The 20729-nt window shown below is 45.3% G+C and overlaps 1 protein-coding gene across 1 annotated transcript; it reads left to right on the top strand.

The window, feature by feature from the left end:
* Nucleotides 1–369: 369 nt before the first annotated feature.
* On the top strand, nt 370–18170 carry mrc1a (mannose receptor, C type 1a). The gene is made up of 30 exons (XM_060045572.1): nt 370–566; nt 1348–1749; nt 2360–2533; nt 3281–3436; nt 3904–4017; nt 4384–4524; nt 4746–4928; nt 5494–5651; nt 5950–6066; nt 6543–6658; nt 6944–7092; nt 7837–8036; nt 10182–10297; nt 10539–10614; nt 10822–10963; nt 11118–11156; nt 11328–11491; nt 11702–11766; nt 11877–11977; nt 12479–12618; nt 13011–13119; nt 13502–13674; nt 13757–13862; nt 14056–14288; nt 14556–14721; nt 15094–15246; nt 15538–15654; nt 15990–16151; nt 16435–16467; nt 17395–18170. Exons 1-30 carry the CDS (start codon nt 497–499, stop codon nt 17628–17630), a joined length of 4311 nt encoding a protein of 1436 aa, XP_059901555.1. The 5' UTR covers nt 370–496; the 3' UTR covers nt 17631–18170.
* Nucleotides 18171–20729: the final 2559 nt, after the last annotated feature.

Genomic DNA, 20729 nt, shown 5'->3' on the forward strand with positions numbered 1-20729 from the left:
AATGTCTACCAACAATTGCTTCCCGTGAGAGGGAAGCTCTGTGTGTTGCTGTGGGTGCTGGTGCATGTAGGACAAGCAGTGGTTGTGAAAAGCTGTGGACATTGACAGCTACATTTTTCCGTACAATCTCATTCCTTCTCCGGGAATAGGCCAGCTCCCGCTTTCTTGCGCTTCTCATTTGCCAGCTGTGACATTGGCAGGATGTGATGCTCTGGCCAGCGTCAGGTTGTCTCTACGATCCTGAAGTGTCTCTCTCTCTCTCTCTCTCTCTCTCTCTCTCATCGGGAAGTTGCTGTCATGTTGACCGTCCTTACCGGTGTCCACCATGTGACAGGAAGTGATGAGTGTTGAGGTTAAGTGGAAGGGTTCCTCTGGGTCCCATTCTCTCAGTCTCTGCTGTGTGGTGTTCCACTTCGAGCCCGGACCTCCTCCGTCTCAGACCGTCCCGTCCTCCGGATCAGAGCTCAGAGTCTAGACCTCCACACCACCGGGGACTATGGCCGTCTGCTCCGCCCTGCCAGCTCTGCTCGTCCTCCTGCAAGCGCTCGCTGCTCAGGCCGTCGTGGGTACGTACCGTCATGTCTCCGTCTGTTTGATGTGTTCTGTACTGCCCATTACATTGAGGTATTCAGCACACTCGTCGGAAGCTGGCTGCAACCAAAGGAAGCAATCCAAATTTCAAGATGGGCTACAAAAATGTCATAGTCTTGGTCATAGTGTATAGTATAGTAGTAATAAAGTACGGTTATAATGCTGCGCAATTGCTTTGTCATAGCTGCTCCAAATTTGGACTGCTTGCTTTTTAGTAACAATACCACTGTGACTAGTAATATCCACTTGGCTTGTAAGAGCACCTCTGCACTTTAGTAAGCCGGACGAAGAAAATGTATTTTTTTTTAAAAATGTCATTCTGAAAGGATGGTCTTCAGTGAGGGGAAATCCCTGCTACCCTTGAACTAGGGCTCACAGTCACAAACGTTTATCCGGATATTTCAACATTTTCTTTGGAACTCAGTGGTTTCTTACTTCACTTCATCAATATTTTCCTTTAGAAACTCTTTTCTTAGAATCAATATCACCAATTAGCAACTTTGGACGAATGTAATTTTTTTAAATATATTTGAAGATCTAATTTTTCAAGAAATCAATTTATTCTTAATATTTTCTTAAGAAATTCTCTCAAACAAACGAAACCAAACATTCTTCAGATATCCTTTGGTGTCAAGCAGTTATTCTTAATAGTCTTCACAAGTCCAATCTTCAGTTACCAAGGCTTGGGTTTTTCAGTGAGTCAGGGTCCCCAGAGAGGCCCTGAGCCGTTGTAATGTCCTCTCTCTGCGCCCCCAGACAGCAGCTCCTTCCTCATCCACAACAAGGAGCACAACAAGTGCGTGAGAGCAAAGAGCGCCGCGGACCTCGTGTTGGCCCGCTGCGACCCCAACGACGCAGAGCAGCAGTTCCGATGGACGTCCGGCTCCCGGCTCCTCAGCGTGTCACTCCACCTGTGCCTCGGGGTCAGCGAGATCAAGAAGTACGCCAGCGTCTTACCCTTCCCCTGCGACGAGAAGAACAAGCTGCAGCGTTGGGAGTGCAAGAACGAGACGCTCTTCGGCCTGGTGGGGGAGAACTTCTACTTCAACTGGGGGCACAACAACGCTCAGAACGTCCTGATCCACACCGGCACCGGCACTTGGAGTCGCTGGATTACATACGGCGGCGCGCTGGACCTGTGCTCCAAGGGCTACCAAGGTAGACGCCGAGAACCCGCCGGAACCTCGCCAGAGCCAGCCGGGACGGAAGTGGAGCCCGCAGGGACCACTGACTAACAGCAGGGTTAACTAGTCGTTAACCCTTGTTCAGGGTTAACTGGTAGTTCAACCATGTTTGTCCTTAACTAGCTGTTCAAACTTGTTGAGAGTTAACTAGTGGTTAACCCTTGTTCAGTGTTAACTAGTAGTTTACCCTTTTGTTTTGCGGCGGGGACTTTCACAACTCGAAAAACGAAATAACTAAATAACAGTGTTCTGTCCACTCTCTTTGAGCTATTCTGAGTTGATGTAAATTCAACTTATCTTGCAAAAACAGCACTACAAAGGGCTTATTTAGGAAGAAATACAACAACAACAAGACGATATGCAATTAGTTTTATACTCAGAAGGATATTGGATTTACTTGCTTATTATTCATTGTCGGGTCAGTTGTATAGTCAGTTGTCATTTAATGTCATACTATTAATGGATCGTTAAGCTTCTATATACTCCTAAATGATTCTCAATATCCACCACTCTACTGATAGACAGCAACCCTATCCCTGAGTCTGAAACGACAACTTTACTTTCCACAACCGTATTGCTTTCAGAGACGTTCACGCTGGGCGGTAACGCCTTCGGTGGCCCCTGCCAGTTCCCCTTCCTCTTCATGAAGAAGTGGTACTCTGAGTGCACCATAGAGGGCCGCACGGACCATCAGCTGTGGTGCGCCACTGAAACCGACTATGACAAGGACAAGAAGTGGGGATTCTGTCCTGACAAAGGTAGGAACCCATGACACAACATCCTCATCTCTCCTCCGAATCTGATCGCAGCGCGTGATCCTGCGCCTCCGATTTTGCTGATCTGTATTCTTTCTGAAGGTGTATTCTTCTGTGAACTCTCTCATGAAAGGGAAAAGCAGGCCTGGCGGCTGACCTCGGTAGAAAGAAAACAACCTTTTCCTCTTCTCTTCTCCCAAAGTGTTAACGCAGCATCGCTGTCACCCTCTTCCTCTAGTCTTCCAAAAGCACCTTTGTTTGACGTTTGCTCCTAAATCCAGCCAGGAAACGGACAGGAAGAGAACGGTGCTACTCTGTGTCGCAGCTATTTCTGGTTCCCTTCCAGATTCATCCAAAAGTTACCACGCAATGCTTAGAGAGGCAGCACTGGACTGTAAAGATACTGTACATATTTTATACTGGCCTGTGAGTAGATCTCATAGTTCCTATCCAACAAATGGATATCAAAATATGGAAGTGGATCTGAGGTATTGATGTACTTCCACATTTGGAAGCGGGTGTGGGAACGTGAGCTTTCATCTGAATTTCGATGTGAATGCAAATCTGAATTTGGAGCTGAATTCAAATCTGAATTTGCATGTGGATCCGAATGTGGAACTCAATTTGGATGTGGATCTGGATCTGAATTTAACTGCTGATTTGAGTTTGGATGTCAATCTATGTGCATTGCCGTTGAACGTGGATCTGAATTTGGATGTGGATCTGAATTTGTATATCATTGGGTCTCAGGAACCAAAGGCTGGGACACGGACCCGGTGACGGGGGTCCAGTACCAGAGGAACGTCCTGTCGGTGCTGACCTGGCACCAGGCCCGCAAGAGCTGCCAGCAGCAGGGTGCTGACCTGCTCAGCGTCGTGGAGCTCCACGAGCAGAGCTACATCGCAGGTACGCCTTCCGGAAGCTGCTGCTCTCGCCTCTCGGTGCACTTTAGTCACTTGAAGATCTGGTGACCAGCTCTGGTTATCTTGCCGTCATCCTCCTCAGTCCCTCTCTACCGGTTTACTACTACTCAGAATCATTTAGCAGACGCTTTGACCCAAAGTGAATTCCATAGAACCCAGATGTGTTCCACCACTGTGGGGGGCTGGGGGCTAGAGGGTTACTACAGGTTAGCCGTGAGCTACTTTACTCCCAGCTGAATGGTTTTGGGATGCGGTCCCCTAATGTCCACGGTCTACATGTAGGCACGATCAACCCCCCTGTCTGTATCCACAGATTTACTCATTGTAAAATAAAAATGTCTGCTAAAGGCCTTAACAGTAGGAGTCCGTAAGGCCCGGGGCGTGATAGTAGTAGTGAATAGTGGTGTTATGGTAGGAACTCAGGATGTGACTGTGGTGTTGGTGCTCCAGGGCTGACCAACACATTGGGAGCCACTCTCTGGACCGGTCTCAACAGCTTGGAGGCAGACAGCGGCTGGGGATGGAGCAACGGAAACCCCTTCAGATACCTCAACTGGGCCCCCGGTGAGTGAGCTTTACTTAGCCTACCTCAACCTTACCTCACCCTTACCCTCACCCTTACCCTCAACCAAACCTTGACTTAATGATGTCTTGAAGATACCTTAACTTGACCATACCTTCAATTAAACATACCTTAACTTATGCATACCTTTGCCATACCTGCTATTAACCATACCGTAACCATACTTTAGCCTAATCGTGCCTAAACCATGCCTTAACTCAACCATACCTTAACCGCGCTCTACTTACCCTAATCTTATCTTACCCTACCTTACCGTACCGTACCTCACCTCACTCATACCTTACCCTACTTCCCCGTATCTCATGTTAACCTTAACCTTAACTTAACCTCTACCCTGTGGGTGCCAGGCCACCCGGCCTCCGCCCCGGGCCAGGCCTGTGGGGTTCTGAACACGGCGAGGGCAGCGCAGTGGGAGAGCAGCGAGTGCGGCAAGAAGAGAGGCTACATATGTCGCCGCGGCAACTTAACCAATCAGGTCCCTCCACTGGGTGAGATCCAACTGTCTGTCTGTCCGACCATCTGTCTACCTGGTTTGCCTGTTGTCTTTAAGTTTTCTTTCAAATGACTATTATTACTTTATTATTATGTTCGTCATTATGTTCGACTTGTATTCGTCCTCTGGGTTGGAGTGTGCTTCTTCTTCTTCTTGTTTGGTGTAGGTTGGGATGCTAAAGATGTCTGTCTGTCCGTTCATTCCCCCCCCCCCCAGCTTGGAAGGATTCTGGGTTCTGTCCGAGCCACTGGGTACCGTATGCGGGCAACTGCTACAACCTGCAGCGTGGAAAGAAGATGTGGAAGGACGCCCTGTCTGCCTGTCACAAGGACGGGGCGGACCTGGCCAGTGTTCACAACATCGAGGAGCAGAGCTTCCTCATCTCGCAGATGGGATACTGTAAGAACACAGTATCCCACTCTGACCCTAACTCTAGTCCTGACCTAACTCTAGTACTTACCCTGATCATAACCGGAACCTGACCCTGATCCTAACTATAGACCTAACCCTATCTGCTGGTATACTTTTGATAACGCTAGTAAACGCGGGGTTAATTCTGTGTTTCCCCCCTGTGTTCCCCACTTATGATCGCAGGAAATGCATATTCTAGTTGAGGGAGGATTCTGACTTATAAGCTATTTAATTGATGGGACATTTTTTATCAAAACATGTTCATGATACTTGTATACAAACAGACTAATGCTAATGCAGACTAATGCAGACTAATGCTTCATAGCCACATGCAAACAACTACTTAAATTCCCTGCTGGGATTTATAAAATGCCTCATATATTGTCTTCACTGGAACACTTGCTGATTGGGTTAAATCATTGTGCTGGGAATCAGATGCGCAGCAATTTAAGAAGAGGTTTGGATTTGCAAGAATTGTACCAAATATAGGGATGGAAGCAGACCACGGGTTGGAGCGCAGGGATGACTTTGTCTTGTGCCGGTGCGTCTCCAGCGTCCACGGACCAGCTGTGGATTGGGCTGAACGACCAGAGGAGCCAGATGTTCTTCGAGTGGAGCGACCGCTCCCAGGTGGCCTTTACCCGCTGGCAGAGCGACGAGCCGTCCCACGCCAACAACCTCCAGGAGGACTGCGTGCTCATCCGCGGAAAGGTAACTACCCTGGGGGGGAGGGGGGGGGGGGGGCGCATCACTTCCCTAATTGGTCAATCACAGGCACTTGAAATACAAGGGTGGAGAAACGTAGGCAGGGAGGAAGCAGAGAGGGAGTTATTATTAAAGCTTTCAGGGACGCAGTCGTGTAGGCTGCTGGATATATGGGATCAAACCCAGAACCTTTGGACTGGGAGTCACCCCGACATCCTAGCAAGCCTCTACACCATCTTCCCCTCATGTCTGTCTCTCCCTCTCCGGCTCTCTCTTACAATCTCCTCTCTTCCTCCTGCTTCAGGAGGGTAAGTGGGCCGACCAAGGCTGTGAGAAGGAGTATGGATACATCTGCAAGAAGACGGCTTCCACCAAGCAACCTGGGGGTCCCCACGAGGTTTTGAACCCCGGCTGTAAAAGGGTGAGTACAGGCCATTGGGTGTGTTGCAGGTTTCCTAGTATAGCGATTGCACTTGTCCTTGCTACCTTAACCCCAAGATGTTCTCCTTCACCACCACTGTGCCTGCTGTTCCAATACGTACTAAGTTACAGAAGCAGCATCAAGTGGCTACGAATAGTCGGAATAGTCCGAGGATGGACCCATAGACATATATCTTTGATATAAATTTTTTGTAGAGATTAGGATGAGGTAGAATGTTGTACAAACCATTGACCAAAATAGGAGTTCATTGTCATTCATAATGTACCTTATGTAAGTCAATTATTCTATAATAGCTGAAAATGTACTAATATTAATAGGTTACATTATCAAAGCACTAATCAGGAACTATCTACATTTGGGGGCCTAATGTGTGTATGTATCGCAGTGGTCCTCTTCAAACCCCTGACTGGGGGAGGGGGAGTTGCGGTTCTGAGCTGTGGTTGTGTGGGGTCTAGGGCTGGACCCAGTTCCGGTGGTACTGCTACCAGATCGGGGCTCAGACCAAGACCTTTGAAGATGCCAAGAAAGTCTGCAAGGAGTCTGGCGGGAACCTGGTGGACGTGCAAGACAGGTATCCCTTCCTCTCTGCCTCCACACTAAGGCCTGGTGGTGGTTATTCCCATCATGCGTTGCTGTATCCCTAACTTAATACTTACAACTTTACCACCTCAAACCTAATAACTAAATTTAACCATCTCTAACCCGATACCTAAACGTAACCATCTGTAACTTAGCTGAACCTAACCATCTCTCATCTAGTACCTTCACTTTCCATCTCTAAACAAATTGTATTGCTGGTTAAAGTATAGTACTGTAAACGTCAACCCAACATGTGTGTCAATGTGTTTTTCTTTAGGTATGAGAGTGCATATCTCGTCAGTTTGGTCGGTCTGAGACCGGAGAAGTATTTCTGGACAGGACTTTCAAATATGGAGGACGAACACACCTTTAAATGGACCACGGGAACCAGCGTGGAATATACTCACTTCAACATAGGGATGCCGGGTATGGCAGCACTATTAATATGACTATGTCCATTCAAGTTAATATGTATTTACTTCAACTATCATATACATCTTTATATGTAGGCCTATATACTTCACACTGTCCGTGTTGCATAAGTCCCTCCACACTAAACTACAGAGCCTTGCATGTTCTTTCATATTCTGGGTTCAATGCACCCCCACACCCCACCCCTACAGCCCCACACCTCACCCCCACACCTCACCCCTACAGCCCCACACCTCACCCCCACACCTCACCCCTACAGCCCCACACCTCACCCCCACACCTCACCCCTACAGCCCCACACCTCACCCCCACACCTCACCCCTACAGCCCCACACCTCACCCCCACACCTCACCCCTACAGCCCCACACCTCACCCCCACACCTCACCCCTACAGCCCCACACCTCACCCCTACAGCCCCACACCTCACCCCCACACCTCACCCCCACACCTCACCCCTACAGCCCCACACCTCACCCCTACAGCCCCACACCTCACCCCTACACCTCACCCCCACACCTCACCCCTACAGCCCCACACCTCACCCCCACACCTCACCCCTACAGCCCCACACCTCACCCCTACACCTCACCCCTACAGCCCCACACCTCACCCCTACACCCCACCCCTACAGCCCACTGCTATCGGGGCCACAGAAACTAAACTTCACTGAACTACTCCCTCACTCTCTCACTCACTCTCTTTAATCGTGATCCCGCATCGTTTCTTGCGCCCAAAGACAGAAAAAAGGGCTGCGTTGCCATGACGACCGGCATGCAGGCCGGGTTGTGGGACGTGGTGAGCTGCAGCAACCGTGAGAAGTACATCTGCAAGAAGCGTGCCGAGGGGGTTTCCATGACGACGATGGCAACCACCCCTTCCCCCACGGCGAGCTGCCCGGACGGCTGGGTGAATAAAGACCCTAAATTCTGCACCAAGGTCAGAGGTCACCCCAGTGTTATTTAATTTGGCTTTGATCTGAAGATGATGTAGGTCAGCCAATCAACAAATGGTATCGTTTCCATTTTCATTTGGTAGCGATCAGTGTTGCCAAAATAGTTACTTAGTTACTTTACTGATTACTTGATTTTGAAAGTAACTAAGTTAGATTACAAGTTAATGTATTAGTTACATTTAGCTGCGACAACACTCCCTGCCGCCTCAAATTAAAAAATTACAACCGGTTTTGCCAATGCTAACTCCCCCCCCCCATCAACAATTGTTTCCCACCCACCCCTCAACAATTATGTGCAGGGGGCTGGTGGGGGAAATTCGGGGGGGGGCCATCAGTACCTCTTGTATACAGGGCCCAGAATTTGGTGCTACGGCCCTGGGTGCACACACTGACACACGGCTTTCAACCGCTTCCGCCAACTTTTAATGCGTAGACAAAATATCACTGTGCGCTTTACGGGGCGATCACCGGACGCATCTCCACGTGCGTGACGTAAACAACGTAAACAGCGCGTTCTTGCGCTCGAGCTGCTTGGACCTCCCCGTGGGTTTAGTTCTCTGGGGATAACTTAGAGCAGGGGTCACCAACACAGTGGTCCTTGCGGGCACCATGGCGCCCGCAAGGACCACATGAGGCGCCCGCAGGCCTGTTCTAAAAATAGCACTACTCATTCTTGAACAACTCTTTCCCACCTTTTTTAAGTCATTGTTGTTAATTATTGTGAGAAATCATTAACATTACTTAATTAATTAACATGTCTTCCCATAGATGAGTATCATTAATCATTAATAGTAATATATAACTAAAGGCAAACTGAGCAAATTTGTTATTTCAGAAGCGTGTATAGAACTGGGTGCCCTTCGTATGACTCAGTACCCATGAAGTAGCTCTCAGGTTCCAAAAGGTTGGTGACCCCTGACTTAGAGGCTCCCACGCGCGCTCTCTCTGCTGCAGTCGCTCCAGCGCAACACACACACACGCACGCACGCACGCACGCACGCACGCACGCACGCACGCACGCACGCACGCACGCACGCACGCAGGCACGCAGCACCGCGCGACTAATTCCGCCGCTAATAACAACTGGTGGCGCGGACTCTGGAGAGTCAAGGTCGACACTCGCCTCTGATAGATTGAAGTCTTTGGAGACTTGCGCTTCAGACGCACACGCACTCTCACACAAACAGACAGGCAGACAGGCAGACAGGCAGACAGGCAGACAGGCAGACAGGCAGACAGACAGACAGACAGACAGACAGACACAAACCAATCCATCGCTCTCAACGCCAATCGGTGATCCGGTAAAAAAAAAAAAAAAGTAGTAACGCACAGTAACTTTGAAGAGTAACTTTAATCTGATAACTGATTTGGAAATACCGAAAAAAGTGGCGCTACTGGCATCACTGGTAGCTATACCAATACCATTTCCAAACATTGATTACAAGTGATTCCAAAGAAGCATTAATATTATTATTTGATTATTATCTTATTATGATATTCAGCACTGCCCAGTTTCATCATCCACTACATCTCCCGTTTGGCCAGCCTCGCGAGGCTACCTTTAACAGGGCCAATGCATATTAAACATGTTGCACCAGGAGCTATCTCTATTCCCTGGTTGGAGTTCCAGAATCACACTTCATGAATACAACACATCAGTACAGCAGGCCTTTAGAGTGCAATGGAACCGAGGGTTCTATTGCAATACAGAAAAACAATTAGGGGTTTTTGCCCTGAAATATTTTCATTGCAGAGAAACAAAACATACATTTATCCAATACATGTTTGCTCAGAAGTAAAGTCAACTAAACTTCAAAAGGAAAGCACGTTTTATTCAAAAAGAAGGTCAGGTTAATGACAAAAAAAACTAAAATTGGGTTGAAAAGTAACTACAGAAATCAAAAGGACATTAGCTCTAAAAACAGTAGGATAGTAGCTATAGAAATCAGAAGGATAGTAGCTATAGAGATCAGTATGACAGTAGCTATACTATCCGTAGGACAGAAGCTATACAATTCTGAAGGACAGTAGCTCTACAAATCTGGAGGACAGCAGCTCTACAAATCAGTGCACACGGTCAGTTTGTGAAATCAGGTGATTGACGGCAGTCTTTTGCTTCTGTACTGTAGCTGTACAAGAAGCCCAAGGAGGAGAAGAAGAACTACGCAGAAGCCAAGGCCTTCTGCCGGGGGCTCGGTGGAGACCTGGTCAGCGTCCACGGCCCCCTAGACCTCGCTACCATATAGTAAGTCATCCATCATCATTCTCATCATCATCAACATCAACGTTGTCATCTTAGTTATCATCATCGTTATCATTATCATTGTCATCATTGTCTTCATCCTCGCCAGTCGAGCTTAGCCTAGAATATGTTAGCCTGTTGTAGTCTTAGCTTAGAGATGATATGATATGGCAGGACTTTTGGCAATAGAAGGCTTTTTCTCTTTTTTTTCTGACTCTCACTACTTTTGTTTTTTGAATGCTAGTGGCAGTGATCCGGCCTGGATCGGGCTCAGCTCTCTGGATAGCAATTTTGGGTTCGCCTGGAGCGACGGTTCAGCTGTAAGTCAACCCCTCCTACCATCTCATGACCTTGATAATATCACGCCCCTTAGAATATCGTTCTGACCGGCCCGGACGAAACCAATGCATTTTCTTCCAAAAATAATCTTTTTTTTTTTATTATTCCTCTTCTTCGTAGTCGTCATCTCCTGTGTCTTCTATTTTGTGTTTATAGTACCAAAACGTCCTGACATCTCTCCTCTGCAGCTGAGCTTTGAGAGGTGGCGCTTCGGAGAGCCCAACAACTACAACGACCTGGAGCACTGTGCAGAGGTGGAGCTGTACGATGGCCGCTGGAACGACTGCTTCTGTGAAGCCTACAAAGACTGGATCTGTCAGATACGCAAAGGTCCCGCAATATGTGCACTATTCACGTTATTTGTAGTTATTTGTTTTCATCTTATTATTATTATACAATTATATAGTTATCATTGTTATGCAGCTCATTACGCACTCTAAGCTGTCACTCAATCCCCCCGCGCTGGGGATTTTTATGTTTTCAGGCGTGACGCCAAAACCTGACCCGACTGCAGAAGTCATAGGTGACTCTCTCTTCCTCTTCCTCTCTCTCTCGCTCTCGCTCTCTCTCTCCCTCTCTAGTGTCTAATCACGGTCTGCTATTTTTATTGTGTGCAACACTTATGTCCAAGCAGTGTGTTGTCATTATATTGTTCAGTACTAGTGTCTAAGCAGGTTGTGTTGCGTATATCCAGTGTACACCACAACAGATGATGGTTGGACTATCTACAACGACACACAGTACTTCCTAAACCATGATCAGCTAACCATGGAAGACGCGAGGGAAGTCTGCCATCAGAAAAATGGAGAGCTGGCGGTGATAACCGGGGAAAACGAGAGGAAGTTCCTCTGGAAACAGGCAGGTGGCATTCTCTCTGAGTCTGAGGGTCAGTGTCAATGTGGATGACCTCCATGAGTATAACATCTATGCTTCTGCTTTGTGATCTTTTTCTTCAGTATTTTTAGTAATTAACCAGGTTGATCTCATTATGATTTAACATCTTTTTTTTAAGAAAAACCCAGCCCAGACAGCAGACTTGTGTTTACATGTATTCCTATGTTTCCTCAGATTAACAGAGGAAGCTGGGGACAGTTCTACATCGGACTGACAGTCAACTTGGACAAGTCGTTCAGGTAAATCCCATCACACACGGGTCATTTTCAGAGTTTTGGCTGTATGACATCGTTGACCAAGTGGCTGCTAGGTTTGTGAATATTCAGTGGTTTCCTTTGTGTGTTGGCAGCTGGGTGGACGGGACTCCATTGACCTATGCTGCTTGGGAACAGAATGAGCCCAACTTTGCGAACAACGATGAGAACTGTGTGACAATATACAAGAGCATGGGTGTGTACCGGGGCTCATAACTCAACACAATGCTGTTCAATAGTTGTACCGAGCTTGATGTGTACAATCGCTTCACATCATGCTTCATCATTTTACATTGAATGCTGAGTTATGGTTCCATGTCGACACAACGCAAGGGGGTTTACGGACCCTTTACGTCCTTGCGGACCCTCCTTGCATCCACCACAGGGGCCGGAGTGCTCCTCCAAAAAATTGTAACCTTGCGTCGAGGTGACGCAGCAGCAAGGCCTGTGATTGCCCGCTCACTAAAAACCGACGCAGAACCAAAACATGTTCATGACTGCGTCGAAGCGTCTGCATGATCATTATGTTGCGTTGACGTGGAACCATAACCGGTCCTTTAGTTTTCTACAAGACATAGGGAAAAAATCAAGGGACATAGTCTAGTTGGGTGCACCAGATTTTGCCCAAGTATCACTTGCAGACTCATGACATTCCTTACTTTCTGGCCTTTTTCTTCTGAAAACCTGGGCCATGCAGGGTACTGGAACGATATCAACTGTGGCGTGGAACTACCCTCTATTTGCAAGAGACACAAAGACTTCCTCAACACCACCGTGGCCCCTGCCCCGGCCCCCATTGGGGGCTGCCCGCCAAACTTCACGCCCTTCCAGGGAAAGGTAAGGATGCTAATTCCAGTGTTAAGCTAAGCTAGGTAATGACTAATCAGCGGTTCACAGGTTCAACAGGAGGGGGAAGAAGGGCCTCTGGGGCTCAGTAAGACCTGCTAGGCTAACCCTTAAATATACAATACTTTAATCGTCAAATTAACATTAAAGTGAAATTGAATTGGGTGTCCGTTATACTGACACCCAACAAATTCTTTGTTCTGAGTATTTGGCACAAATCAAGTAACGTGAAGCTCAGGCTTTTACAGTTAATCAGATAGATCGACAAATCGGCCCCCGATCCATCCTACTATTAGATATGCATGACACATCAGTTATGGAGATCACAGCTAGCGGTCAGGTTTTTCTGCTAGTGTCAGGAGTGACGCATCCTGTTTTCCTAGTGCTACAAGTTTGTGACGGGTAGCGACAAGATGACCTGGCAAGACGCCCGGACTCACTGCATAAATGAGGGAGCGAATCTGGCATCCATCCTCAACACCAGAGAACAAGGTGAGAGAGGTCCTCCCACAAGCGCCTAGCATAGCACTAGCGGCCTCATACAGTGAGATCCGGACTGGAGCCCAGTGCATTACTCTAAAGTGTGAATTAAACAAGAGACAAGGATACTTGTAATTGCTTAAACCCAGGGAAGACCTTCATGTGTGTCATGTCAGCAGCAAGTGTGGCACAGTAGTAAAAATGAAAGAGATATGAAGAGAAAAGGCTACAATCAATCTAAGCTGTAGCAATGTTGTAATACAAACATTTCTAAAATGTAGGATTAAGATGTAAATATGGAGCCAGGTGGCCCTCTACAGGTTGAACACAATGCACGACACTACTGCAGTGGTCAGGTGATCAGCCGAGGCGTACTCTGTGCCCCCTGTCCCAGCCTTCCTCACCATGCAGCTGCAGCAGCACCCTCAGGACATGTGGATCGGCATGAACGACGTCAACTGGGAGATGCGATTCCTGTGGACGGACGGCAAGGGCGTGACCTACACCAACTGGGCCAAAGGTCACCCCTCCAGCTCGCCCGGCGGGCGCTTTTCCGGCCACAGCGAGGTATGACACCAGGTTGCCCCCCCCCCCCCCCCCCCCGGAACGTCAAGCAAATGACTTGGTGTGTGAATATTGTGCCCCCTAGGAGTTTGACTGCGTGATTATTGTGGGAAGTATCCCCAAGCTGGCGGGCTTCTGGAAGGTAGAAGACTGTGGTGCAAAGCGGGGTTTCATCTGCAAACGAAACGTGGGTAAGGAGCCGGGACGTTGGCCGGAAGTCTCGTCCTCTCACAAACAATTACAGTACCGTTAAGCAGCTGATTGTACTGAAATGACAATTAGACATTGAACCCATGATACATTGAATAAATTAATGACAAAAAAAATAAAAAACACAGACTAAGTCTAAATCTAACGGACACATTACGCCCTTTCTGTACAAAGACTCCAACATCGCGGTGAAGCCCACCACCCTTGTGCCGAACGCCTTCGTCAAGTTCGGCAACGAGTCCTACAAGATGCAGACGATGAAGATGAGGTGGGACGAGGCGAGGAAGCAGTGTCTCTCAGACGACGCCGACCTGGCCAGCATCCTGAACCCCATGACCCATGCCTTCGTCAGCCTCCAAGTTGACCGGCACAATAAGTCTGTGTGGATCGGGCTTAACAGCAACCTGGTGAGGGCAGTGACCGTACAGTCGTGGTGTCTTCTCATCGTGACTCCACCAGCGAAGCCCCTAACTGCGACTCAATTACAGACAATAAAATATTTTGACTCGTATATGCGAGCAAAATGAGCTTAGTGGGGGAAAGCAGTGCATCATGGGAATTGCCACACAGGTGAAAGCTGCCATCTCCAACAGAACAAGAAGTGAAAGAATATCTGTACCCTTGAAAGGAAGTTCCATGAACACACAAAAAAATCTGTCTCTCGTCTTCTGTAGACCGGCGGAACGTTCCAGTGGATTGACAACTGGCGTCTGTCCTTCACAAAATGGGCGCCGGGCGAGCCGAAGTCGAACCAGGCCTGCGTGTACATGGATATCGATAAAACATGGAAGACAGCAGCTTGTACCGAAAACTACTACTCACTCTGCAAACAGTCGACAGGTCAGTCGCCTTGACAGGCCCACATTATTTGACACCGCTAAACCTACACCCTCTGAATTGCAAGGGCTTAAGGCTTGGTTATGGACGGTTCCACGTTGACGTAACACATGACCACGCAGTCGCTTCGACCCAGTCATGAGCCTGTTTTTGTTCGTGCGTCGTCTGATTTATGTCAAGTCAGCGGACCAATCACACCCCTTGCTGCTGCATCGCCTCGACGCACGTTTGCAATTTTTTGGGAGGCGAATGTCCGGCCCTTGCGGCGGAAGGAGGAACCCACAACGGACGTAGTGGGTCCGGCGTAGTTCTGAACAGCAAACATGGCGAAAAGTAAAGTGTCCCCTTTGTGGTCCTTTCTTGCGTCTCCCACAGCCGTCGCCCCGACGCTGCCGCCACAGTATCCTGGGAGCTGTCCAGAACCAAAGAGGACGATGTCGTGGGTCCCGTTCCGAGGTCACTGCTACTCCTTCCACACCTACGAGTTGGAGAGCTGGGCCCACGCTTCTGTCAAGTGCCTCCGGACAGGTCCTTTGATTTGAACGCAGCTCAAATCCCTTCAGATTTGAGCTGCAGTATTCAAACACTCAGCAGCTCAGTATTTGTATACTGCAGTGTTCAAATACAATACAACCCGGCCGGGCGTTCTGTGTACTATGGTAGCATTTAGCCTTTAGTGCTATTGCTGTACATTGCTAGCTGTGAACGCGCTGTAGCATGTACGTGCTGTAGTGTGCTAGCTCCGTAGCGTGCCCACTCTGTAGCGTATACCAGAATCTATGCTTTGTGTAGCAGGCCGTAAGATGTACCTTTTTGCAGGGGGAGCTCTGGTGAGCATTGCGGACCCAGCAGAGGGTTACTTCATCCAGCAAAGCCTGGAGCTTATAGTGGATGATTCCTCATCCTTCTGGATCGGCATGTACTTTAACCATGAAGGTAGAACTGGCTGATGAGAATATATATATATATATATATATATATACATATATATATCTTGCACAATGTGCTGCATATGGTTTAAGAACATTATATTCTGCAATTATTTTAACAGCAGATCGTTATATAAAGAATATATACCGTTTATGTATATTATGTATGTTAAGTATATACTCAAGATATTAAAGTATTTATTATGCATAGTATTTTGTTTAAAGTATATATTACTATATATTGTGGAAGAATTTATTTATACTCGTATCACAGAGGTGTTTGATACCATCATTAATAGTTTGTTTTGAGGTTAGTTTGATATTGTGAACCTTGTTCCCAAGCTGAGGCGATGTGGCTCGACAACAGTGTGGTGGACTACACTAACTGGAAGCAAGACCTCCCTGTGGTAAAGGACGGGTGCGTGGACATCCAATCTGACAGCGGACTATGGATTCTTAGCAGATGCACCAGATACAAGCCCTTCATCTGCAAGATAGCCAAAAGTAAGCAGTATTATCATTATTATTCTTGATCTGATTGTGGTTATTATTACTGCCATCCTGAGCAAGATGCCTAACCCTTATCTGCTTCTCGATGACTTGTATCTTACATTTTTTCTTCACTGTTAGTCACTTTAAAGCATCGGCTAAATTACTTAATCGAAAGGTAAGTTATTATTAAGCAGTCAGTAGAAGTAGCGTCAGTAGTAGTTAAAGTAGTAGTGTAATATTAATATCATTTTTGCTTTGTTGTGGTATTTACATGTATATTTTATCTTATTGACAGTCATTACACCAACAGAGAAGCCTCCAGCGATCGGTAAGCACATTCAATGGATTTAAATAATAATAAAAAGAATAATAATAATAATAATAAATACAAATAATAATTTATACATGTGATAATATGTTTTCATTGTTGATACCGGACCTCGGCAAGTCGTTTCAGGTGGTTTTGATATGTAATTAATGTTAAACTGACACATTTTTGATACACAAATGCTATGCTAGCAATGTATTCAAAATTGTCTTGTCGATTTTATTTTCTCTTACGTCGGAGTCTGTTAAATGCAGGAAAGGCAAGGCAAGGCAACTTTATTTATATAGCACTTTTCATCCACAAGGCAGACTCAAAGTGCTTCACATATAAACATTATCATACAATAAAATAAAATAATAGATAAGTAAAAGAAAACATATGCAAGAAATGAGTAAAATAGAAAGTGCAATGTGCAAGTGCAAGAGAAAATTAAATTGAAAGTTAAAAAGGCTTTTTAGTAAGTAAAATTGAAAGTGCAATGTATTTAAGATCAGATCAACAGTCTCTCTGGAACCCAAGTCGGGAATACAACCCGACCTAAAGGAACTTGGTCCTTTCTCTGGAACTCCAATCCAGATTCTAGGACTCTAACCCAGACAGAACTTGGACACAAACTCAGGACTCTAACCCTTATACAAACTCAGGACTCTAACCTTTATACAAACAAACTCAGGACTCTAACCCTTATACTCAGGACTCTAACCCTTAACAATATTCTAGGACTCTAACCCAGCTTCTAGGACTCTAGCCCAGACCAAAGGCCTTATTCTTATTCTAGGACTCTAACCCAGCTTCTAGGACTCTAGCCCAGACCAAAGGCCTTATTCAACAAATTCTAGGAAACTAAAAGATACGATTGCCGACCACCAACATTTCAGTGAACTGTAACTCCCTTTATACCTTCACCTTCACCTTTGTCTCCCCCAGCGCCCTTGAGCAAGCAAAAGGCTTCCAGCGCTAATGCGGGAGTGATCGTAGCCGTGGTGCTGGTTAGCATCGCCGCGGTTTGCCTCGGGCTCTTCCTGCTGCGCAACAGGATCCCAAGGCCGTCCCTGGGAGAGCTTACTTTCGACAACCACTTGTACTTTAATAACCCCATCCGATCCAGAGTGGACACCAAGGGGCTGGTCGCCAACATCGAGCAAAACGAAGAGACGTCGTAGAGACGCTGGCCCTGTTGTCGTTTTTTTTTTTACCCCTGAGCTAACACAAGCATCCGCTAACACGCGTTTGGTTCACTAGCACATATTGTAACACAATCGGGTTTCTACGAAGGAATGTCAACGTTTGAAGATATGTTGAGAGATTTTCAACCAAGTCACTTTATTTTGGAGGTATCTCCGAATCAAAACCGAATCACCTTTTATCAGCACTATTTCAATGATACTTTCATAATGAGTTCTGGACAGGATGGGTGAATAATGTGATCTGAGATAATTTAATGTTGTTGTTGTTGTTGTTTTTTGAGAATTGTACAGATTTATTTTATGATGTTCTTTAAACTTAATCAAACTAATTTGATTGAGTCCGATTAACTAGAAATTATTTTATGAAGAAGAATATTTCAAGATTCAAGAATGGAGAGTAAAAATATAATTTTAAAAACACGTAGGCAGACAAAGTAAGTAACAGTGGGGAACAGCTGTTATGTGCCTGTATTGTAAATAACTGCATAATAAAACCAAATTATATAATTACATAAAGGGGAACTATTTGTTTGCTACTGTTGTCCTCTATGCCCTGACTATTTCAACACATGTATGCAAATTTCCATGTCGATGGACGCAGGTTTAACATCACCTTCAGATAACATGAATAAACTGTCAAAACAGTTCAGGCTTTCAAACATTTGACTCTGGGGAACTGTTTATTCTTTCCCGATAAATTGTGAAATTCACAACAAGTAATAACTTATGTATTTGCCTACAACTTCTTTCTGAATACATTTCTTATATGGGTATGAAAAAATCCACTTATATATAATTCAAGAATTTGTAACAGCAACATGTTGACGGTTAAAAGGAAAGTCCAACTAGGCATGTTTGGTGATGATTACAATGACTATTCTTTACTGCTGATGTAGATCGAAAAAAACATTTTGTATTGTCAGGCTGGCTATCAGAGCATCGATGTATTAAATGTCTGGCTGGCTAATAGAGTATCGATGTTTTAAACATTATATTGCCAGGCTGGCTTACAGATCATCGATGTGTTAAACATCTGGCTGGCTAATAGAGTACCAATGTTTTAAACATGCCATTGTCAGGCTGGCTAACTGAGCATTGATGTTAAACATGTTATATTGTCAGGCTGGCTAACGGATCATCAATGTATTAAACAGGTTATCTTATCAGGCTGGCTTACAGAGCATCAATGTTTTAAACATGTTATATAGTCAGGCTGGCTAACAGAGCATCGATGTTTGACAGGTATATTGTCAGGCTGGCTAATGGATCATCGATGTGTTGTACAGGTTATATTGTCAGGCTGGCTAATGGATCATCGATGTGTTGTACAGGTTATATTGTCAGGCTGGCTAATTGATCATCGATGTGTTTTACAGGTTATATTGTCAGGCTGGCTAATTGATCATCGATGTGTTTTACAGGTTATATTGTCAGGCTGGCTAATGGATCATCGATGTGTTGGACAGGTTATATTGTCAGGCTGGCGAAATAAGAAATAAGAAGTTATTGTAATTGTTAACTAATTCATTTACCTTTAAAATACTGTGTATATTGTGCTATTTTAGAACATATGTTTTATTTACTTGAGTATAGCACTACATATGCTTGAAAGAAGAAACTGGAAGATAAGTTCCTAATTTGGTGTTGATCGGTTTCTTTGACAGAAACGGAAACTGACGGTTGAGGGTGAGATAAGGTTTCCAAAGAAGTTCAGCTTTCTCTCCCTCTTGCATTTGACTGAGTCACAACCTTTATAGTATGATCTAAGAATGAACATGAGCATTAAAATGTGAGCACTAAAATAAATCTGAAGAAGGTCAGAGCGGGGATTTTTCAAAAATAATAATATATCTTTCAGTAAATGTATTACCTGCATGGTTAAATGTGTCTCTAGAACAACAGAGTGAGAGAAAAAAATATGAACCTTACATCAGCAACAACAGCATTCCTAGATATCCTTCTGTCAGTAGGTTGGTACTTTTACATTCTTAACATTTGAAATGTTTCCAATGCAACCAAATAAAGAGAGGGTGAAAACAACATTTTGAATCACATTCAATAATCAACTTCAGAAAGGTGTGTTTAGTTAAGAACACAGGTTAATATATTGGAGTATTTGTTTTAAAGTTGTTTTTTAAATGTTAAAAGAAAACCCATCTAGACGTCAGTTAGGTCTCATTTGTCCTCCTCACGATTAGATCATAGTATTCTGGGAATATTTCTTTTCAACTTTAGGATCATTTGGGATTCAATTCAGACTATTTGGCCATTATCTGGCGGCTCAATTGTTGACAATCATCTGGAGTTAATGTAGTTCCTTTTGCATACTGCATCCAGGTCTCTATATACAACAGTCCGAATTCAGCATTAAATGCAGTGATCTCTGTTAAATGTTTTGTTGATTCTCAATGAAATTTGCTTCTTTTTTTTTTACAGCGCAACAGGGTTATAATTACTTGACAGTTAGTTACAGATCTTGTAATGTCTTCGCTTCAAGAAGATCAACAGGTGATATCAGCTGCAGAATTGTGTACCATGAAAATGTACAGCAGCCACAAGTCAAGAACATGCTGTGGTTTTCTAAAGATAGAATCAAAGACCTGAGACCGAGTGACTCCACTGAGTACAAATTCATGAGAATAACAGAACAACCAGATTGGGAATATATTGATAGCCCTGGAGTGTTCTTATTCGTGACAGTTAATCTTTGGCAACATCTGGCTAACACGCTCCCTTCATATAAACAGGCCCTCAAAACCTGCTCTTCAAGATTGCTTTCACCACGTAACCTCCTTTCCTTTCCCCCCCTTCCTCCTTTCTGATCTTCTTGCTAATATACGTTCTTATTCAATGATCTTTTCTTTTTTTTCTCGTTTTGTTTTCGCTCTGTAAAGCTTCCTCAAACCTTTGAGTACCTAGAGAAGCACAATATAAATTTCATGTATTATTTATTATTATCTTGTTAATATAATGATCTTGTGGTTGTATACATTTAAATATTTTTTTTGTCTGACCCAGATCTCCAGGTGAAGGTGGCTATTTCCCCAGCCTATCCAGCCATGCTATCCTTGGCAT

The sequence above is a fragment of the Gadus macrocephalus genome, chromosome 23 (assembly GCF_031168955.1).
Source record: "Gadus macrocephalus chromosome 23, ASM3116895v1".
Classification (NCBI taxonomy): domain Eukaryota; kingdom Metazoa; phylum Chordata; class Actinopteri; order Gadiformes; family Gadidae; genus Gadus; species Gadus macrocephalus.